We start from the raw sequence: 15,507 nt of genomic DNA, 5'->3' as shown, positions 1-15,507 counted from the left end.
CATAATGTTCTTCCTAAATTTCACCAGAGGACATTAGAGTCATTTCCAAACCTGCGTGACCACTCATGCTTCTTTTTTGGGGGGGACCTGTTTTGTCACTGGTGGGCTGAACCCCTTCTTCACACAAGCTGAACACCCAAGCTTTCCCCACAGCACATTTGGTGGCCAGGGTGGGAAGGATGTGGGGGACCTTTGCCCGTGGCAGCCCCGAAGCAGGGTAGTTATTAGCTACTTGAGGGGAAGATAACACCCAGGGCAGAGAAGGCAATAATGAAGTGCGACATCATACCCAGCTAGACTCCCTGTGTGGCCCCAGCTGTGCTGGCAATTTCTCATCTGAGTTGGAATATGAGTTTTAAGGGCTAGAGGCAGTAAAATGCAGAAAAGGGGGCAAGGACGGAGCTGCATCTGGNGGGAAGGATGTGGGGGACCTTTGCCCGTGGCAGCCCCGAAGCAGGGTAGTTATTAGCTACTTGAGGGAGGATAACACCCAGGGCAGAGAAGGCAATAATGAAGTGCGACATCATACCCAGCTAGACTCCCTGTGTGGCCCCAGCTGTGCTGGCAATTTCTCATCTGAGTTGGAATATGAGTTTTAAGGGCTAGAGGCAGTAAAATGCAGAAAAGGGGGCAAGGACGGAGCTGCATCTGGGAGCTTGGATAGTCTGAAGAATCTCCAAAGGTCAGGCCGCCTCCCACCCCACAGGGCCTCCTGGAACCGAGGGCAGGGAACAGAACAGCTGGTTTCGGTGGAGTCTGCACATTGCCACCTTTGTCACCCTCGTGCTATGTTGGCATCAGGTGGACGGGGAAAGTGAGAACTCTAGAGGTCCAGCCACTCGCCAAAGGTCACATGACAAATGTATTTGGACTGAAGTCTGACTTGAGAATCCTTCTCCAACTCTGCTGTTCCTTTTATAAAAATTGTTTATTTTTGCTTCTCCCTTGCCCCCAAGTTTTACACAAAGAGACTGCCTCCCAGAACGAGAAACATTTGTGTATTATTTAATTCACTGACACGTGCATTTTGTGGTCCCACAGAACACTGTGGTGGCTGTCTGGAGCTATAAAAGAAGCAGCTGCCACTTTCTCTGTCCTGGGAGCTGGCTCGGTGACCTCCTCCAGTCGTGGAAAGTCCCATCCTCGGACAGACTCCGGTTTCCACCGGCTTCAAGTGCTGCTAAAATAAAGCTGGGCTAAGCCCTCAACCATCCGGCATCAACAGGTGGAGTGGCCTGTGCGGCACTCACCAGAGGTGTGAAGGGGTTATTTCTTCCGTGACTGCTTGCCCCTCGGATTGCCATGGCTTGCCACATCGCTGTCCTGCTCCAGCTGAACTGCTCTCGTTACCCCTGGCCTGCTCTGGCAGGGGCCTCTTCGCAGTGGCTGTTTTTCTCGTTACCCTCCTGCTGGACTCGGCGTTCAGAGCTGCCTTCCCTTTTCTTTTGAAGAGCGAAGTCCACGAGCTCAGGCAGAAGCTGCACAGGCACTGCACTACATACAGACATGCAGCCCCGGAAACCTCTGCTTGTACCTCCACCCGCACTCCTACCCCGCACTCCTCCCCGCCCCGCAGGTGCAGTGGAGCCATTTCCCTGAGTCCTCTACCCACAAGGTGGGCACTGCAGGAAGAATGGGCAACAAGCGCCTTTAAACTTGACGTGTATAAGAGTGGGCTTGGCCTGGGTTTCTGGTCCTGCTGTAGAGAACAGAACTGACCACAATGTGTGGGTGTATGACGCAACACAGACATTGGAAAACGGTCCAGAATACAGCAGCCTGATTCCACGGGGCCTCTCCCCACGGCCATGGTCATGTCTCCCAAACAAGCTTCCAAAAGGCAATGAGTCTCGGCATTTATTCACTTCAGGCTGCAAGGCTACTTGAACAGTCTTTGTTTACATTTCCTTAGTGGATCTTTTTCAGGGGGATTTGAAACCATAAGCCCACTAAAAGAAAAGAATTGGTTCAAATCAACCATAGTTACACAGGCTCAAAATTTCTTTTAGATGTTAGACTAACACAGCCAAGTAATAGGTGGCCTTCATACAACCTATGGAAGCCAACAGTATGTTTACATTTTTACGTGAGTTTTTATTTTATGGAACACTTTTCCCCACTATTAACTTATCCGATTGTACCATGACTGTGTGAGGCAAGGATTTTGTCCCCAGGATGGGATGCCAACAATTTTTAAGGAATAAAGTGTAACAGAAGACCAATTACAAATTTGATGAAATAATAAAATATTTCATTAACAGCATCTTTGTGTTTTTTAAATGAGGGAAATTTTGCTGTTCAACTTCCAAAATGTGTTTTGAACATTATGCAGATATTTGAAAGAGAGGATAATAGTTGTTTTAAAAAGAGAATGGCTGACCCATTTCTCTAATGAATGATCAGGAAAGCAGAGGGGAGAGTTAACTTCAGTTCCATGGGCAAATGGGTCCGTTTGTGCACACTGGCGAGCACGTTTCCCAGTTCCATCGGACGCAGGCAACAAGGAGCCCGGTCAAAACGGGACTCTCAGGGGTAGAGCTGCCAGACAGTGAGGAGGGAAGTAGGGTGCTGGGCTCTCAAGGCTTTGCTGGGAAGTCCATGAGAACCATTAGGTGCCAGCAAGACAACCCTAAATTCTCTGTGCCCTTTGCAACTAGGGAGTTAGAGTAACATGCATTCGCCCTGAGAGCCACTTCTCGAGAATCCAGGGAGAAAGGCTGGAGGCCCTGGTCCACGTAAAGGGGCTGGGTCAGTGGGAGAGGACCCCCAGTGCAGCGCCCCTGGCTAAACATTCATTCCTCCCCGAAAGGTGCTGTGGGTACAGAACTGCGCTGGCTGAACTGGAGGCAGGCGGAAGTGCTTTTGCCTTGGCTGTGTTAGCTCCAGGAGCCCAAGTCCTTTGGATGGGGCCTGTTGGCTTGATGCTGACTGCTGTTCCCTCTCTCTCAGCACTGTCTGGGTCGTTTCTCTTGCTCCTCCTACCAGTAGAAAAGTTCTCTCACTTTCCCCGCTACCTTAGAGCTGGTTTGTGGAGCAAAGAAGCCCGGTTCCTTCTTCTCAAGAAGGCAGAGTCTGAGTTATGGGGTCAGCACACAGCAGTGAGATGAAGATAGCAAGGAATAAGTAAGCACCCAAGCCCTGGTCCCGGGGATGAGTTAGGAGGACTGTAAGACAAGGGCCAATCCAGAGTCTCCCTAAGGAGGCCAGGAGCCTGGGGAAAACGAACAGCATTCCTTCTCAGGAGGCATCGAGCTGCTGCTGATAAAACGTCTATCCCAATGGAGTAGGGCATTGGGTCCACCGGCTACCAGACTCTGAGGCACCGTGTCATCCCAGGGCCCTGGAGAAGTGAGCTTGTGTTGAGCAGCATATGCCTCAGAGGTGCAAAGGAGCCCACCTGAGTCTCTGGGTGGGGAATCCGGGCTGCTGGCCTTTGTGGGCATGGGGGCAGCTGGAGAAAAAAGTGCGGCATCATTCTGCCATTGCTGGTGAGTCCCAGGTGAGGTGCTGGGGCGGGGTGGAGTGGAGGGTGGGGGGTGGTCCCAAGACAGTGAATTGACTGGTGCAGCGTTTCTCCAGTGTTGGAGTCGCAACGTAAGGGGATGGAGGGGATGGGGCTTTCTCCACTGTTCAGGGCTTGCCCTTGTCCACAGACGTCGCTTCCTTTCTTCCCCGCTTCCTGCAGATTGGGATCTCCTCTGCTCCTGCCCTCCCCGTGCGAGTGTGTGCAGAGCCGACTCCACTGGGGTCGAGGGGAGCATTTGACAGTGGGCACTGTGCTGTAGGTCCCGCGTGTTTTTATGAAACAGCACCAAGATCGATGGCTCCTTTGTCCCCCTCTTAAAGCTGGACGCTCAGAAGACAGGGATCTGGTCCCTCCGAACCACATCCAGGTCATCATCCAGGGTTAACAAAACCTGAAAGGTGAGGGGCAGAGAAATAAAAAACGAACACACGGTCAGAGCCACAGTGAGACGCTACTTTCTCTCTGAGACTCACGCAGATGAAACCTGTAAATGCCCTTGCTCATTTTCAAGTCTTCTGCAGCTTTCTACAATGCTGTGCTCTCAATAGGCATGTATTATACTACATAGTTCATTTACTAATTAATTCAAATGTTTATCACAGGCCTAGCATGTGCTATTCCAGGTGTTGGAGACTGATCTCGAAACGAAAGAGGCAAAACATCCCACCACCCTGGATCTTGCACACGAGTGAGGGCTTCGGATAGGAGGCAAATACATGAGTAATATACGTGTAGTGTGTTAGACAGAAATATGTGCTGGGTAGAGTATGTTAGATGGTCATATGCACTAAGGATAAAAATTAAATTATGGAGAGGATATGGGAAGTAGAGGGTGGGAGAGGTAAGATAATTTTGAGAGGGTGGCTGGGGAAATCATTATTAGAAGGACCATTTAGGTCAAGACCTAAAGGAAATAAAGTCTTATTGCAGAAAGTGTTACTACCCAGAAGATGTACCCTCCTCCTCAATTTTTACGCCCCAGCATCACCACTCTCTCCACTGGGACCCTTCACTCTACTTTTGCTGTCTCTCCCTTTCTAATGAAAGTGACTCAAAGATAAAAGCCTTGAACAATGACTGTACAAACTTCCAAAACTGGCCACCAGGGGGTAGCCCTGCTCCACTTTCAAGGTTATAAAGCTAGCAGACAGCGCTTAAACCCCGCAGTGTCTGGAGCCCTGGCCACCTGCTCCTGTTATTTGTCGACCGAACCTCTAATAGGTGCCACAGACGTCTATTTGGAAAATCGAAATTAATACAAAAGGATTCCAGGAGGTATCATTTAAGGAGCTTATAATACGTTTGGCTTCTGGGAAAGTGTTGGGGTAAAAAATAAATGGAGGAGCTAAAGGAAAGATTTGGAACTGACTGGTTAGAAGGTAATGGAGGCCTGGATGCTACCCTAAGCTACTCCAGGAGTTTGTAATTTATGTGTAATCTGTTTCTTGAGGCTGGAAGAGGAGGAGGAATGTGAGTCTAGCATAGGAAGGAGTAACCTAATGATACCGAAGTTTCACTGGATGCCCACAGTGATGCCTGGGGCATTCTGGGCACATGAGTTTCAAGGACCAGTTCAATCTGAACCTTGTGCAGTTTAAGGAAAACCATTTTGTCAGCCTGTGTCTTAAAATATTGAAGAGTAAAGAACAATTAAAATAAACATCGAATCAAAAGATAAACAACATAAAGAGAAAATCTGTACGCTGAATTACACTGAGGGATTGAAAAGGGAAATTAAGAGAAGAATATAAAACAGGGTATAAGGAAGAGGGGAAGAGGAAAAAGAGCACAGGATTCCAGAGAGAAGAAATTAACCAAAAAAAAGTGTTATAAACTCACCAAGAATGAGAAAAATAGGGCAGTGGCAGACAGGAAGTGCCAGATGTCATGCTCATCAAAAAAATCCAGCAGGATACATTCCCGGTTCTTCTCCCGGGATTCAGCCGGGGTTCCCTGCGGGAAGGTGAGGCAGGACGTGGGCATGTAATCCCACAGCTCAGGTGTGCAGAGCCCTGAGCAGCCAAAGCTACATGAATGCAAACGCCTAGCTCAGAAACTTAGCTCCCAAGAAAACACACAGTCTCACACACACACACACACACTTGCACATGAATGTTCACAGCAGCATCATTCGTAACAACCCCAAAGTGGAAACAACCCAACTGTCCATCAACTGATGAGTGAATAGATAAAACGTAGTGTATCCACACAATGGAATACTGCATAGCAATAAAACACATGCAGTACTGATAAAGCTACGGATAAGGCTTGGATGAATGTAGGAAACACCATGCTAAGTGAAGGAGGTCAGACTGAAAAGCCTAATGGTATATGAGTTCACTCATATGAAGTGTCCAGAATGGGCAGGTCTACAGAGACAAAAGATAGGTTAGTGGTTGCCCCAGGGCTGAGGGGTTCAGGGGAAATGAGTTAATTTCTGGAGTGAAAAACATCCTACAGTTGATCGCAGTGGTTGTGAGGATGGAGTGGAGATTTCCCTGCTCTGTGGCCCAGCAATATCACTAATTTCCCAGGCCTCAGCTTTCCAGTCCGTGAGGTGGATGCATAGATACCTGCACCTGGGCATTTGTTTTTGGATGATGATTATGAGAACGGTGTAGAAGACACACTAATCAAGGTTTCTGTATATGTTAAACATTCTCTGAGAACAGGATTGTAACAACACACACGGAAAATTTGCAGAATGTGGGCATTATGCACTTAGGAGTGCTACTCTGATCACGATGACAACGTGCCCTTCATCGAGATGGTAAAGCTTTTAGGGGAAGCTTTTGCTTTAGAGGATACCAGAAACATTAGCAACAACAAGCACATGGAGAGAGGGAGGTAGGGTGCTGAAAAGGCGGGATGGAGAGGGAATATCATGTTGGAAAAGGAAACTGTTCTCTTACCTCCCAGCTGCTGAGATTCTGGAAGAAAAAATACAGGGCGGCAGCCCACAGCACAGCGGTGGCCACGCTGCAGACGAGTGGGATGGGGAGGACCTTCTCTGAGCTGCGAAGCTGTGGGCGGGAAGCAGAGGCTGTGGTTCGAACTGCCCGCCTGGGCTCCCCCCACCCCCCGCCGCCTCGCTTACCTTCATGATGGTGTAGAAGGCCAGGTAGAGCAGCAGGTTACAGATAAAGATGCCCAGCATGTAGGAAGCGAAGTCCCTGGGTCGGTAGATCAGTCCAAAGAGGGCGCTGTGCACACGGGCAGGAATTATTTTGCAGCAGTGAGGGTGGATTTGTAACATTATTGACTTTTTCGCTTTCCCACTCTCATTTTTGCAAGGAGAGGAATTTAAACAGAAAAATGAACAACCTCTTTAACATATGAGTAACTTTTAACGGATTACGCCTCCTTCAGAACATTCCTTTTTAACGATTGTAAAGCTCCCATAAGTGGATGCACCATTAAGAATCATACTTGCTGTCTGGTTGAAATGAGTTTTCCCTTCATATGACAACCAAAGAAAGCTAAACCAATGTCACAGGTATATGAATTTAAAACAAGATGTGCTTTCTTAAAGTTACTTACAAGGACCAGTTAACCAGATTCCCCACGACAAGCAACACCATTCTGTCCTGAAAAAGGAGGAAGGAAAACCTTGAAAAACCCTCAGCCTCCATTCCCTCCAATTTTAGGGCCCAGAGCTCCGGTCCAAGCTCTAGTAGGCTAAGGGGTTCCCACATTCCTGTTTGTAAAAATCCCCCGATTCTAAACTGTTAGCAGCAACGCCGTGAGCTCCTGTAGGCCAGGCCAATGCAGCACCTCTGGTTCTGAGTGCCGCTCCGTGTCTAGGTATCTAGGTCGGGGCAGGGCTCAGGGAGGCGCTTGGCTTTCCCGAGGTCGCGGGCCGGCGAGCGAAGACACAGCTGTGACCGGGGCCCTGAGTCCCCTGTTCAGTGTTCAAATGTGTAATGTACCAAACACCTTAGTGGAGAATTTTTAAAAGTTGCATGTCAACCACTAAGCAATAAGCAGTTTTAAAAAAATACCCTTGCTCATGGTAAAAAAAAAAAAACCCAACAATGTATAAAAATCAAATGCATGTATAATGTGGATAGTGTAAATTCCTAATGAAAGTGACTGGAGGGCCACAGGCCTCGGCTTGCTCGGCACAGTCCGGTTTACGCCTGCCGTCCTGCTGCAGTTATTAATAGCGCCCCCTTTCAGTGACCCAGTGAAACTGCCTTACCTCTGATGGGTTATTTACCGGGATACCACCACAGCTATGATCGCTGTTCAATAGTTTTGTACACACACACACACACACACACACACGTATTTCTACACTAGCAATCTTTCATGTTCAAAAATGGGACCATCCCAGCTTGTTTTTTAATGGAGAAGAAGAGTGAGCAACATGCTTCTTCCTCCTGACTGGTCCTCAGCTACTCTGGGCCGTCTGGCCCTCTGGACCTGGGGAGCCCGGGTGGCTGCCCTGAGCCTGCCCCTCCTGAGCCCCCCCCCCCACTCCCTGGTGCAGGCCAGAGCCCAGGGGCACACGTACCATGTACAGAGGCCGGCTGCACTGGTGGATGCAGTCCGTGTAGAGCACCATGGCGGCCCGCCGGAACATCCCCAAATCTGCCGAGGACACGATCGCGTGGTGAGGAGGCTCAGTCAGAGATAATCGATAATCAATAATCAAAATGCTCCCCTATGGCCCAAGCTTTTGGGGTCAGGATGATGTCGTCTTCACCTATCAAAATGGTGCTTTGCACCTAAGAGGTGCGTGATAAACGCTTGCTTTAAAAAGCGACACCCACATCGGCCGCTTCCACGGAGAGTGTGCCGCCCCCGTGGGTCACACCGCAGAAAGGTCTGCGAGATGCACGCGAGCAGCCAGCAGTCACAGGTCCCCTGGGCGGCTGGCCAAGCCCTCCATCGTGTCCTTCCGCTGTCTCCCTCTGCTTACAGTTTACTCGGGTGGTGTTTCCCTTAGAGCAGAGGTGTTATGGGGCCCCTCAAGCCCACCTTAACTCATGTGCTCTCTCTAGAGGATGGGAAATCTTCGCTTGTAAAAGTTCTAATCTGTATTACTCAATGTGGTTACGAGTCAGTATGAACTGAACCAAGAGATACGGTGGGGGGGGTGGGTACTGAACAGGTTCAGAAAACCTAAACCTGTACTGAAGCAATCATCAAAGGAATCTAACTAAGAGGGGAGAGAAAGACAGCAAAGATTTTTAAAAATGCAATTCCTCCAACGGATGGCATGAAGCACAGTGAGTGTGTTACAACTGCCGTAGGAACAGTCAGTATCACAGGTGGGGGCTCTGTCCGAGTTGCCCACCCTGCAGACATCCCATGCAGGGTGGGGCAAGCATTCAGTGAGAGAGGGTCCCAGCTCTGTTGGGAATGCTACCGCTGGGGCCAATTTAACCAGCCTTTGCTAGACTGTCAGATACCCAGAGGAAAGCAGGAGATACGGGGCATGCCCAGCAATGGTCCAGAAGAGGGGCGCAGGCTGGGTGGGAGTGGTCCTTGCCTCCGCACCTCGCTCTGGCTTGCCCACCCACCGAGCCTGCCCAGCCTGGAAGGAGGTGTTCAGGGAGCAGAGTTGGCAGGACAGCCAGGAGGCCGCTTTGTTAAGAAAACAATCAAGAACCCTGAGAAAAGCTGCTGAACGTTACCTGTGTCGGACACATCTGAATCAGTGGAAAGCAGAGGAGAAATGAGAAAAAGAGATTTGTAAGCAGGTAGCCAAACAGGTGAACTACTGGTCATTTTATTTTTCTCTCTAAAAGGATGACTTGGACATTATTTTCTGATTGTAAAAGCAATGTTTGCTCATCATAAAGAACAGAATTTTTCTGCCTGTCCCAGACACTCAGAAGTTTATTATTCCTCAAGGACAGGGGCAGTCTGTTCCGTCTCTCTGTCTCCTTTTGTGCAGGCTTACAACTTACAGTCCATCCTCTCTCTCTCATGGGCGTTCCCTGTGGTCTTTTATGGACTCTGGCAGCACATTAGTGACCTGGGCAAGGAGTTCTACCGTTTTCTGTCCGCTTATGAAATGCCCTGCCTCACTGCTGCTGCCTTTCCTGTGTCCATGTGTGCCTTCACCTGTGACCTGGGGGCCACAGAGAACGGGGCATGTGAACTGAGAAAGTAAAGCTAGCTTTTGAAATGGGCAGGCAGGAGCTTGAACCACTCTGTCCACTAACTCAACTTCCTGCCTTTGAACTAAATCTAGATGTGATCTTTATCACAATGACATAGAGAGTTGTCCCTTTGACTCTGGTAAGTCCATAACTGCTTGGGGAAGACTCCCAGGGAGGGAACTTGAAAATGTTCAGTTAAGCTAGACACTGGCTGTCTCCCATCTGCCCTTTCAGACCTACTTGCCACACACCTCTTTGCCCTGCACCGTGCCCAGAAGGCTCACTGTAGGGACATCAGTGGATTCCTCCCCCTCCGTGGATTTGGACAATGGGAAATGCCAGCAGGAAACTTGTGCCCTGTCCCTGTCTGCCAACCAAAGGTCGCTGCTCCTTTCAGAGTGGCTGCCTCCCCATGATTCTCTGTTTCCGTGTTTTGGTAACCACTTCCTGCCTGTCCTTCAGGCCTTATGGAGAGTAAAACTTCTCAGCTACTTGCCCAGGGTCACTATGTTATCCCTTTCATTCTTGCCAACCTTGCCATTGCCTTACGGATAGTCCTTTTGTGAATAAGTTCTCGTCAATCTTTGTGTGACAGCTTTTTTCTATTCGGATCCTGACAGATATGTCACCTGGTGGTAATGCATTCCATTTCTCCTTTTTAAAATACAGGTGAACTAAGCCAGCACTGCTAGACTACAGGTGGTAAAGGAGGTATAAATGTAGTCAGAGCTGCTGTAGGTACTAATGGTCACCACTACACACATGGTGGTCCCCCTGCTCGCGCTTTTGCTTCCCGCAGTTTCAGTTACCTGCAGTCAACTGGGGTCTGAACATATTAAACTGAAAGTGCTAGAAATAAACAGTTTGTAAGTTTTAAACTGTGCACTATCCTGAGTAGCATGGTAAGGTCTCAAGAGGCCCACGCATCTTCCCCGGGCCATGACACACCCCTTTGTCCAGCGTCTCCACCGTGCACCCCATCTGCTGGTGACTCGATCAGACCCGTCTCGGTTATTATCAGATGCACCGTCATGGTACGTTATTTCACTTAATAGCAGCTCCAAAGCACAAGTGTATTGACGCTGGCAATTAGGGTGTGCCTGAGAGAAGCCGTAAAGTGCTTTCTTGAAGTGAAAAGGTGAGTATACAGTACAATAAGATATTTTGAGAGAGTGACCTCATTCACATAGCTTTCACTACAGTGTTATACTTGTTCTATTTATTATTAGTTGGTATTATTAATCTCCTACCATGCCTAATGTATAAATTAAACTTTATCATAGGTATGTATGCATAGGAAAAACAGAGTGTATACAGGGTTCTGTGCTACCATGGTTTCAGGCACCGACCAGGGCAATTGGGACACAACCCCTGCAGATAAGGGCTGGGGGACTACGGTATCTGCATTCAGTTTATCTTTCCAACTGTGGGAGAACCCAGAACAAGGATGCTTCAACTTACTTGGCTTTGTTAGACTGAACTTGCCTCTGGGTCTGGAGGATGGGAAATGACCGTCGCACCAAACCAAATATCCTATACAGCCAGCTAATGATGCTTCCCATGGGGGGGTTGGAGGTGCACTGTCTATGTTACTACCAAGGACAAACCCACTGACCGTGCCTAAAAGGAACCTAAACTGCCAAAAGAAAAAATGTTTTATTCGGTCTCCTACTCTTAAACAAGCCACTTGTCTATGTAGAATCACTCTCAGACCTGTGCAAGAGGGGGTTCCTATTTTAGAGGCCCTGGTTCCCCCCAAGTGTGGAGTCTGCAGGGCAATGGGACTACTCTTTCTCCGTCTAGATCACATTCTGAATTCCTGGGCCCCAGAATTTCCTGCCCACGTGGCCTTGAGCCTGTTCTCGGAGTTCGCACAGCCCCACTCCCTGGTCTACCTTCCTGCAGGCAGATGGCACCATTAGAGTCTGCACTTGTAGGGGCAAGGAGTGGGCCCCTGGGTGTTAAACAAAGGTGTCTATATGCATGCCTGTGAGACTCTTAAGATGCAGGACAGGGGTGGAGGTGGGCAGAGAAAAGAGGCAGGGCTGGGAACCAACTCTCCCGTACAGCTATGTTCTGAGCATCCAAGAATTCTAAATTTGAACCTGGACTATCTAGAGTATAACAAAGGCATATTGAATTTATCAATTTGTTGGACTTTCTTCCAGTTTTCCTTCCACGTATTTAATAGTTTTAACTTTGCTTCATTACTTTTAAGTCTTTATACATATGGTATGTAAGCATTTATTTGCAATCATGCCTTGGGCTGTGCAAATATTAGGAATAGGGCTATGTTTATATGTAATATTTTTACTTGACATGGAAAAAGCACATGTAAGTCTGACTTCATGTACCTTAAAGTGACTGATGAAGTATAAAGACCCTGAGATGACTTGAACCTGCTCCCATGTATATGACTGACCAACAGCAGACCAGACGCTGATTTCTGGAGAACACAGTGTCCTCCTGCTGTTTGCATGGCCAGAGGGTGTTCAGGAGGTGTCTTGCCTCTAGATTGACGAGTTGGTCTCAAAAAGTTTAACCCAGAACCAGAATTTGAAAATAATATATAATTCATTCTTGGGAACCTTTTAGCATGGTTAAAGAAATGTTCCTTTTGAATACTACAAATTGAAAAACATCCCCCAGGTAGATAGAATGAGTGATATGGTGATCATACTGTCCTGTGAATACGGTTTCAAAGTTTTGTGTGTTGTGAAGTGTTTGGCACTTGGAACTGGAGGTGTGCCTCAGCTCTTGGGTATGGTAAGCTTAATTTCTCAGGTGACTGGAACTAGTGATGACAGTTTATTGCAATCCAATAAAGGAGAGGAAGCGTTTAGAGAGAATGTATGCTATTAAACACAACACAGAATTCAGAGCATGCACTCACAGTGACCAGTGACCCTTCCAGTTAGGTTCAGTGAAAACAACGTTTTCCCAGTGTGTTTAGTCTGGAGTAATAGGCGACTCACCTATCTTGAAACGACCCATGTAGTAGATCTGGGTGCTGAGGGCCAGGGAGGCAAGTATGTGGATCACAGAGAAGATGAGCCAGAACCACACGTCATTTTTCCCAAACACCTAGGAGTAAAGCCGGAGGTTACCTTCATCTGGGGTTCTTCCCAGAGAACTTTCTAAAGTCGGCTCTGTCTCGCATCTGCATAAGGAATCAAAGACTGAGCCATGCATGCACTTTGGTCCCCTCCCACCCCTTCTCCGAGCTCAGAGGGGCCTTACTACACCCGGGGCAGGAAAAAGAGTGGCCACCTGGCCAAATAAAAATGAAAAAGGGAAGAAACGGGTGGGCCAGCTGAACAACAATGCTGAAGGGGCAGCAGGGTTACAGTCGGGGGCTGCAGCTCTTCAAACAGCTGCAGACAACTAACATTGTTCGTGCATACTCAGAATGCGGTTTCTCATTTTTTAGCTCAGTCTCTCCAATCTTGCACATTCCCATTTCAGTCTCACATGAGTCCAGTCCCAGCTTTACATTAAGACTCTTCAGGGATGGTTTTACAGGTGCCAATTACATTATATAAAGTAACTAGCTAAGTAACTAAATAAAATGCCACCAGTGGATCAATGATGATAGTGTCATGAACCAAGGATGATGATTAATTTAGTTCTGTTCACTTGAGCTCCAAGAAACAAACAACAGAAAACCTCTCAAGAGGGTACTTTTCGAAAGGGAGGCGGAGGCTGTGGGCTGGGACGCACCACTCCAAGGACGGTGAGTGTGATGACGAAGGCGAAGGAGGCGTAGGCGGCGTAGGCGCTGGCGTTGATGTCTGGGTGGCGGTTCTGATAGAGCTTCAGCATGCAGAGGCCGGCAATCATGTACATGAAGGATGCGTCTGCGGGCCCAGAGGAGGAGCCAAGACCATCAGGCAACAGTTAGAGCGGTCCACAGCCTGGCAGAACCCCCTCCCTTCAGGCCTTGGAGTATTTGCTGCCCTCAGACTGTGTGGAGACCTCTACCATGACTGCCCCCAGGTTCATTCTCCAGGCAAACTGCACACGCTCCACTTCTGAACCCCCTCAAAGCGGTTCCTAGTTTACAGACGAAAATTATCTGAGGACATGATAAATAAGTGACTATTCCCACTTGCAGGGATATTTGTGTTTGAATGCCGGTGTTCAGCAACAATGACAAGAGAAGCCCTACTCGTGAAAGGTAAAGCAGGGTGAGATGCAGTGAGTGTGGGCGGTCCTTCTCGGCATCCGGAAATATAACCACTCGACTGCTGCTCCCGTGTAGCTTTCTAGGCTAGGGATGAAAAGCAGCTAGAAATTAAAAGTGGCTTAGCTGCAGGAGAGTTATGGGAATTCAAACACCAATGTAATATTCCATGTTACTCAAAAATCTAATACGAAATTTAAATGTCTGTCCATAACATATACCAGTAATGATATGGGGAAGTGGGAAATCCCACACAGCTAGCAGGGGTGGGAATCAATTCTCTGGAGAGAAACTCATCAGTTTTTTTGTAAAATGGAAGACGCATGTCTTCCACTGCAGGTGACTCCAAATTCTACTTCCAGGTTTTCCAGGTATTCCAGAAACCTCTCTCACAGGTACACAGAACTACATAGGATGTTCATTACAGTACTGTCTGTAACAGCAAAATACTGGTAACAGCTGAAGGTTCTTCAATAGAGGAATTGATAACTGTGGTATATTTTTGTACACAATATGACAGTTCTTAATGAATGAACTGATAAAATCCAGCACCCATTTAAGACAAAAGCTCTCAACAAAGTGGGATTAGAGGGAACACACCTAAACATAATAAAAGACATATGACAAACCCACTGCCAGCATCGTATTCAATGGGCAAAAACTACAAGTGTTCCCCTTTAGACTGGGAACAAGACAGGGATGTCTGCTTCCACTGCTCTTATTCAGCGTAGTACAGAAAGTCCTAGCCACAGCAATCAGACAAGAAGAAAAAATAAAAGGCATCCAAATTATAAAGGAAGAAGTAAAACTGTCTTGATTTGCAGATGACATGACACTATACATAGCAAACCCCAACGATTTCACCAAGAAACTACAATAACTGATAAATGAATTTAGCAATGCAGGATACAAAATTAACATCCAGAAGTCAGTTGCATTTCTATTTGCCAATAACAAACTAACAGAAAGGGAAATTAAGAAAAAAATCTCATTTACAGTTGCTTTAAAAAAAATACCTAGGAATAAACCTAACCAAGGATGTAAAAGACCTGTATTTGGAAAATTATAAGGCGCTGAAGAAATAAATTAAAGAAGATACAAATAAGTGGAAGCACATACGGTGCTCATGGATAGGAAGAATTAACATCGTTAAAATGTCTGTACTACCCAAAGCAATCTATGATTCAAAGCAATTCCTATCAAGATTACAATGAGGTATTCCACAGAACTAGAACAAATATTTCAAAAATTTATATGGAAATACAAGAGGCCCTGCATAACAACAGTGATCTTAATAAAGAAGAACAAAGTTGGAGGAATCACACTATCTAATATGAACCTATATACCATTGAGCCATAGTAATCAAAACAGCATGATACTGGCATAAAAACAGACACATCGATCAATGAGACTGAATAGAGAGTCCAGAAGTAAATCTACTCCTTTATAGTCAACTAATATTTGACAGAGGAAGCAAGCACATACACTGGGCTAAAGAGAGTTTATTCAATAAAAAGTGTTGGGGAAAATTGGACAGATACATGCAGAAAAATGAAACTAGACCATCTTCTTACACCATATACAGGAATAAATTCAAAATGAATTAAAGACTTAAATGTTACCCAAACCATAAAAATCCTAGAAAAAAAACATAGGCAGCAAAATCTTGGACATTTCTCATGGA

At 47.1% G+C, this 15,507-nt stretch overlaps 1 protein-coding gene across 2 annotated transcripts in view; it reads right to left on the bottom strand.

Annotated features, from left to right (window-relative positions):
- Positions 1 to 1,844: 1,844 nt before the first annotated feature.
- SIDT1 (SID1 transmembrane family member 1) overlaps positions 1,845 to 15,507 on the bottom strand; it is a 97,997-nt gene continuing 84,334 nt past the window's right edge. Inside the window, exons 18-25 of one of the 2 annotated variants that reach the window (XM_037057386.1) lie at positions 13,360 to 13,496; positions 12,615 to 12,723; positions 8,043 to 8,119; positions 7,067 to 7,113; positions 6,624 to 6,729; positions 6,439 to 6,549; positions 5,366 to 5,479; positions 1,845 to 3,917 (exon numbers count right to left, since the gene is read on the bottom strand). In XM_037057386.1, coding sequence (XP_036913281.1) covers positions 3,855 to 3,917; positions 5,366 to 5,479; positions 6,439 to 6,549; positions 6,624 to 6,729; positions 7,067 to 7,113; positions 8,043 to 8,119; positions 12,615 to 12,723; positions 13,360 to 13,496 — 764 coding nt within the window. In that variant the 3' untranslated portion in view covers positions 1,845 to 3,854. Of the gene's footprint in view, positions 3,918 to 5,365; positions 5,480 to 6,438; positions 6,550 to 6,623; positions 6,730 to 7,066; positions 7,114 to 8,042; positions 8,120 to 9,013; positions 9,184 to 12,614; positions 12,724 to 13,359; positions 13,497 to 15,507 lie in introns of those variants that run through there. The other variant, XM_037057387.1, reaches the window with a different exon arrangement.

Source organism: Sturnira hondurensis, unplaced genomic scaffold (genome assembly GCF_014824575.4).
Source record: "Sturnira hondurensis isolate 20B ecotype Veracruz unplaced genomic scaffold, ASM1482457v3 Scaffold0009719, whole genome shotgun sequence".
Taxonomy (NCBI): Eukaryota; Metazoa; Chordata; class Mammalia; order Chiroptera; family Phyllostomidae; genus Sturnira; species Sturnira hondurensis.
The sequence above is the reverse complement of the archived record's forward strand: the minus strand, read 5'-3'. Positions and strand labels throughout refer to the sequence as shown.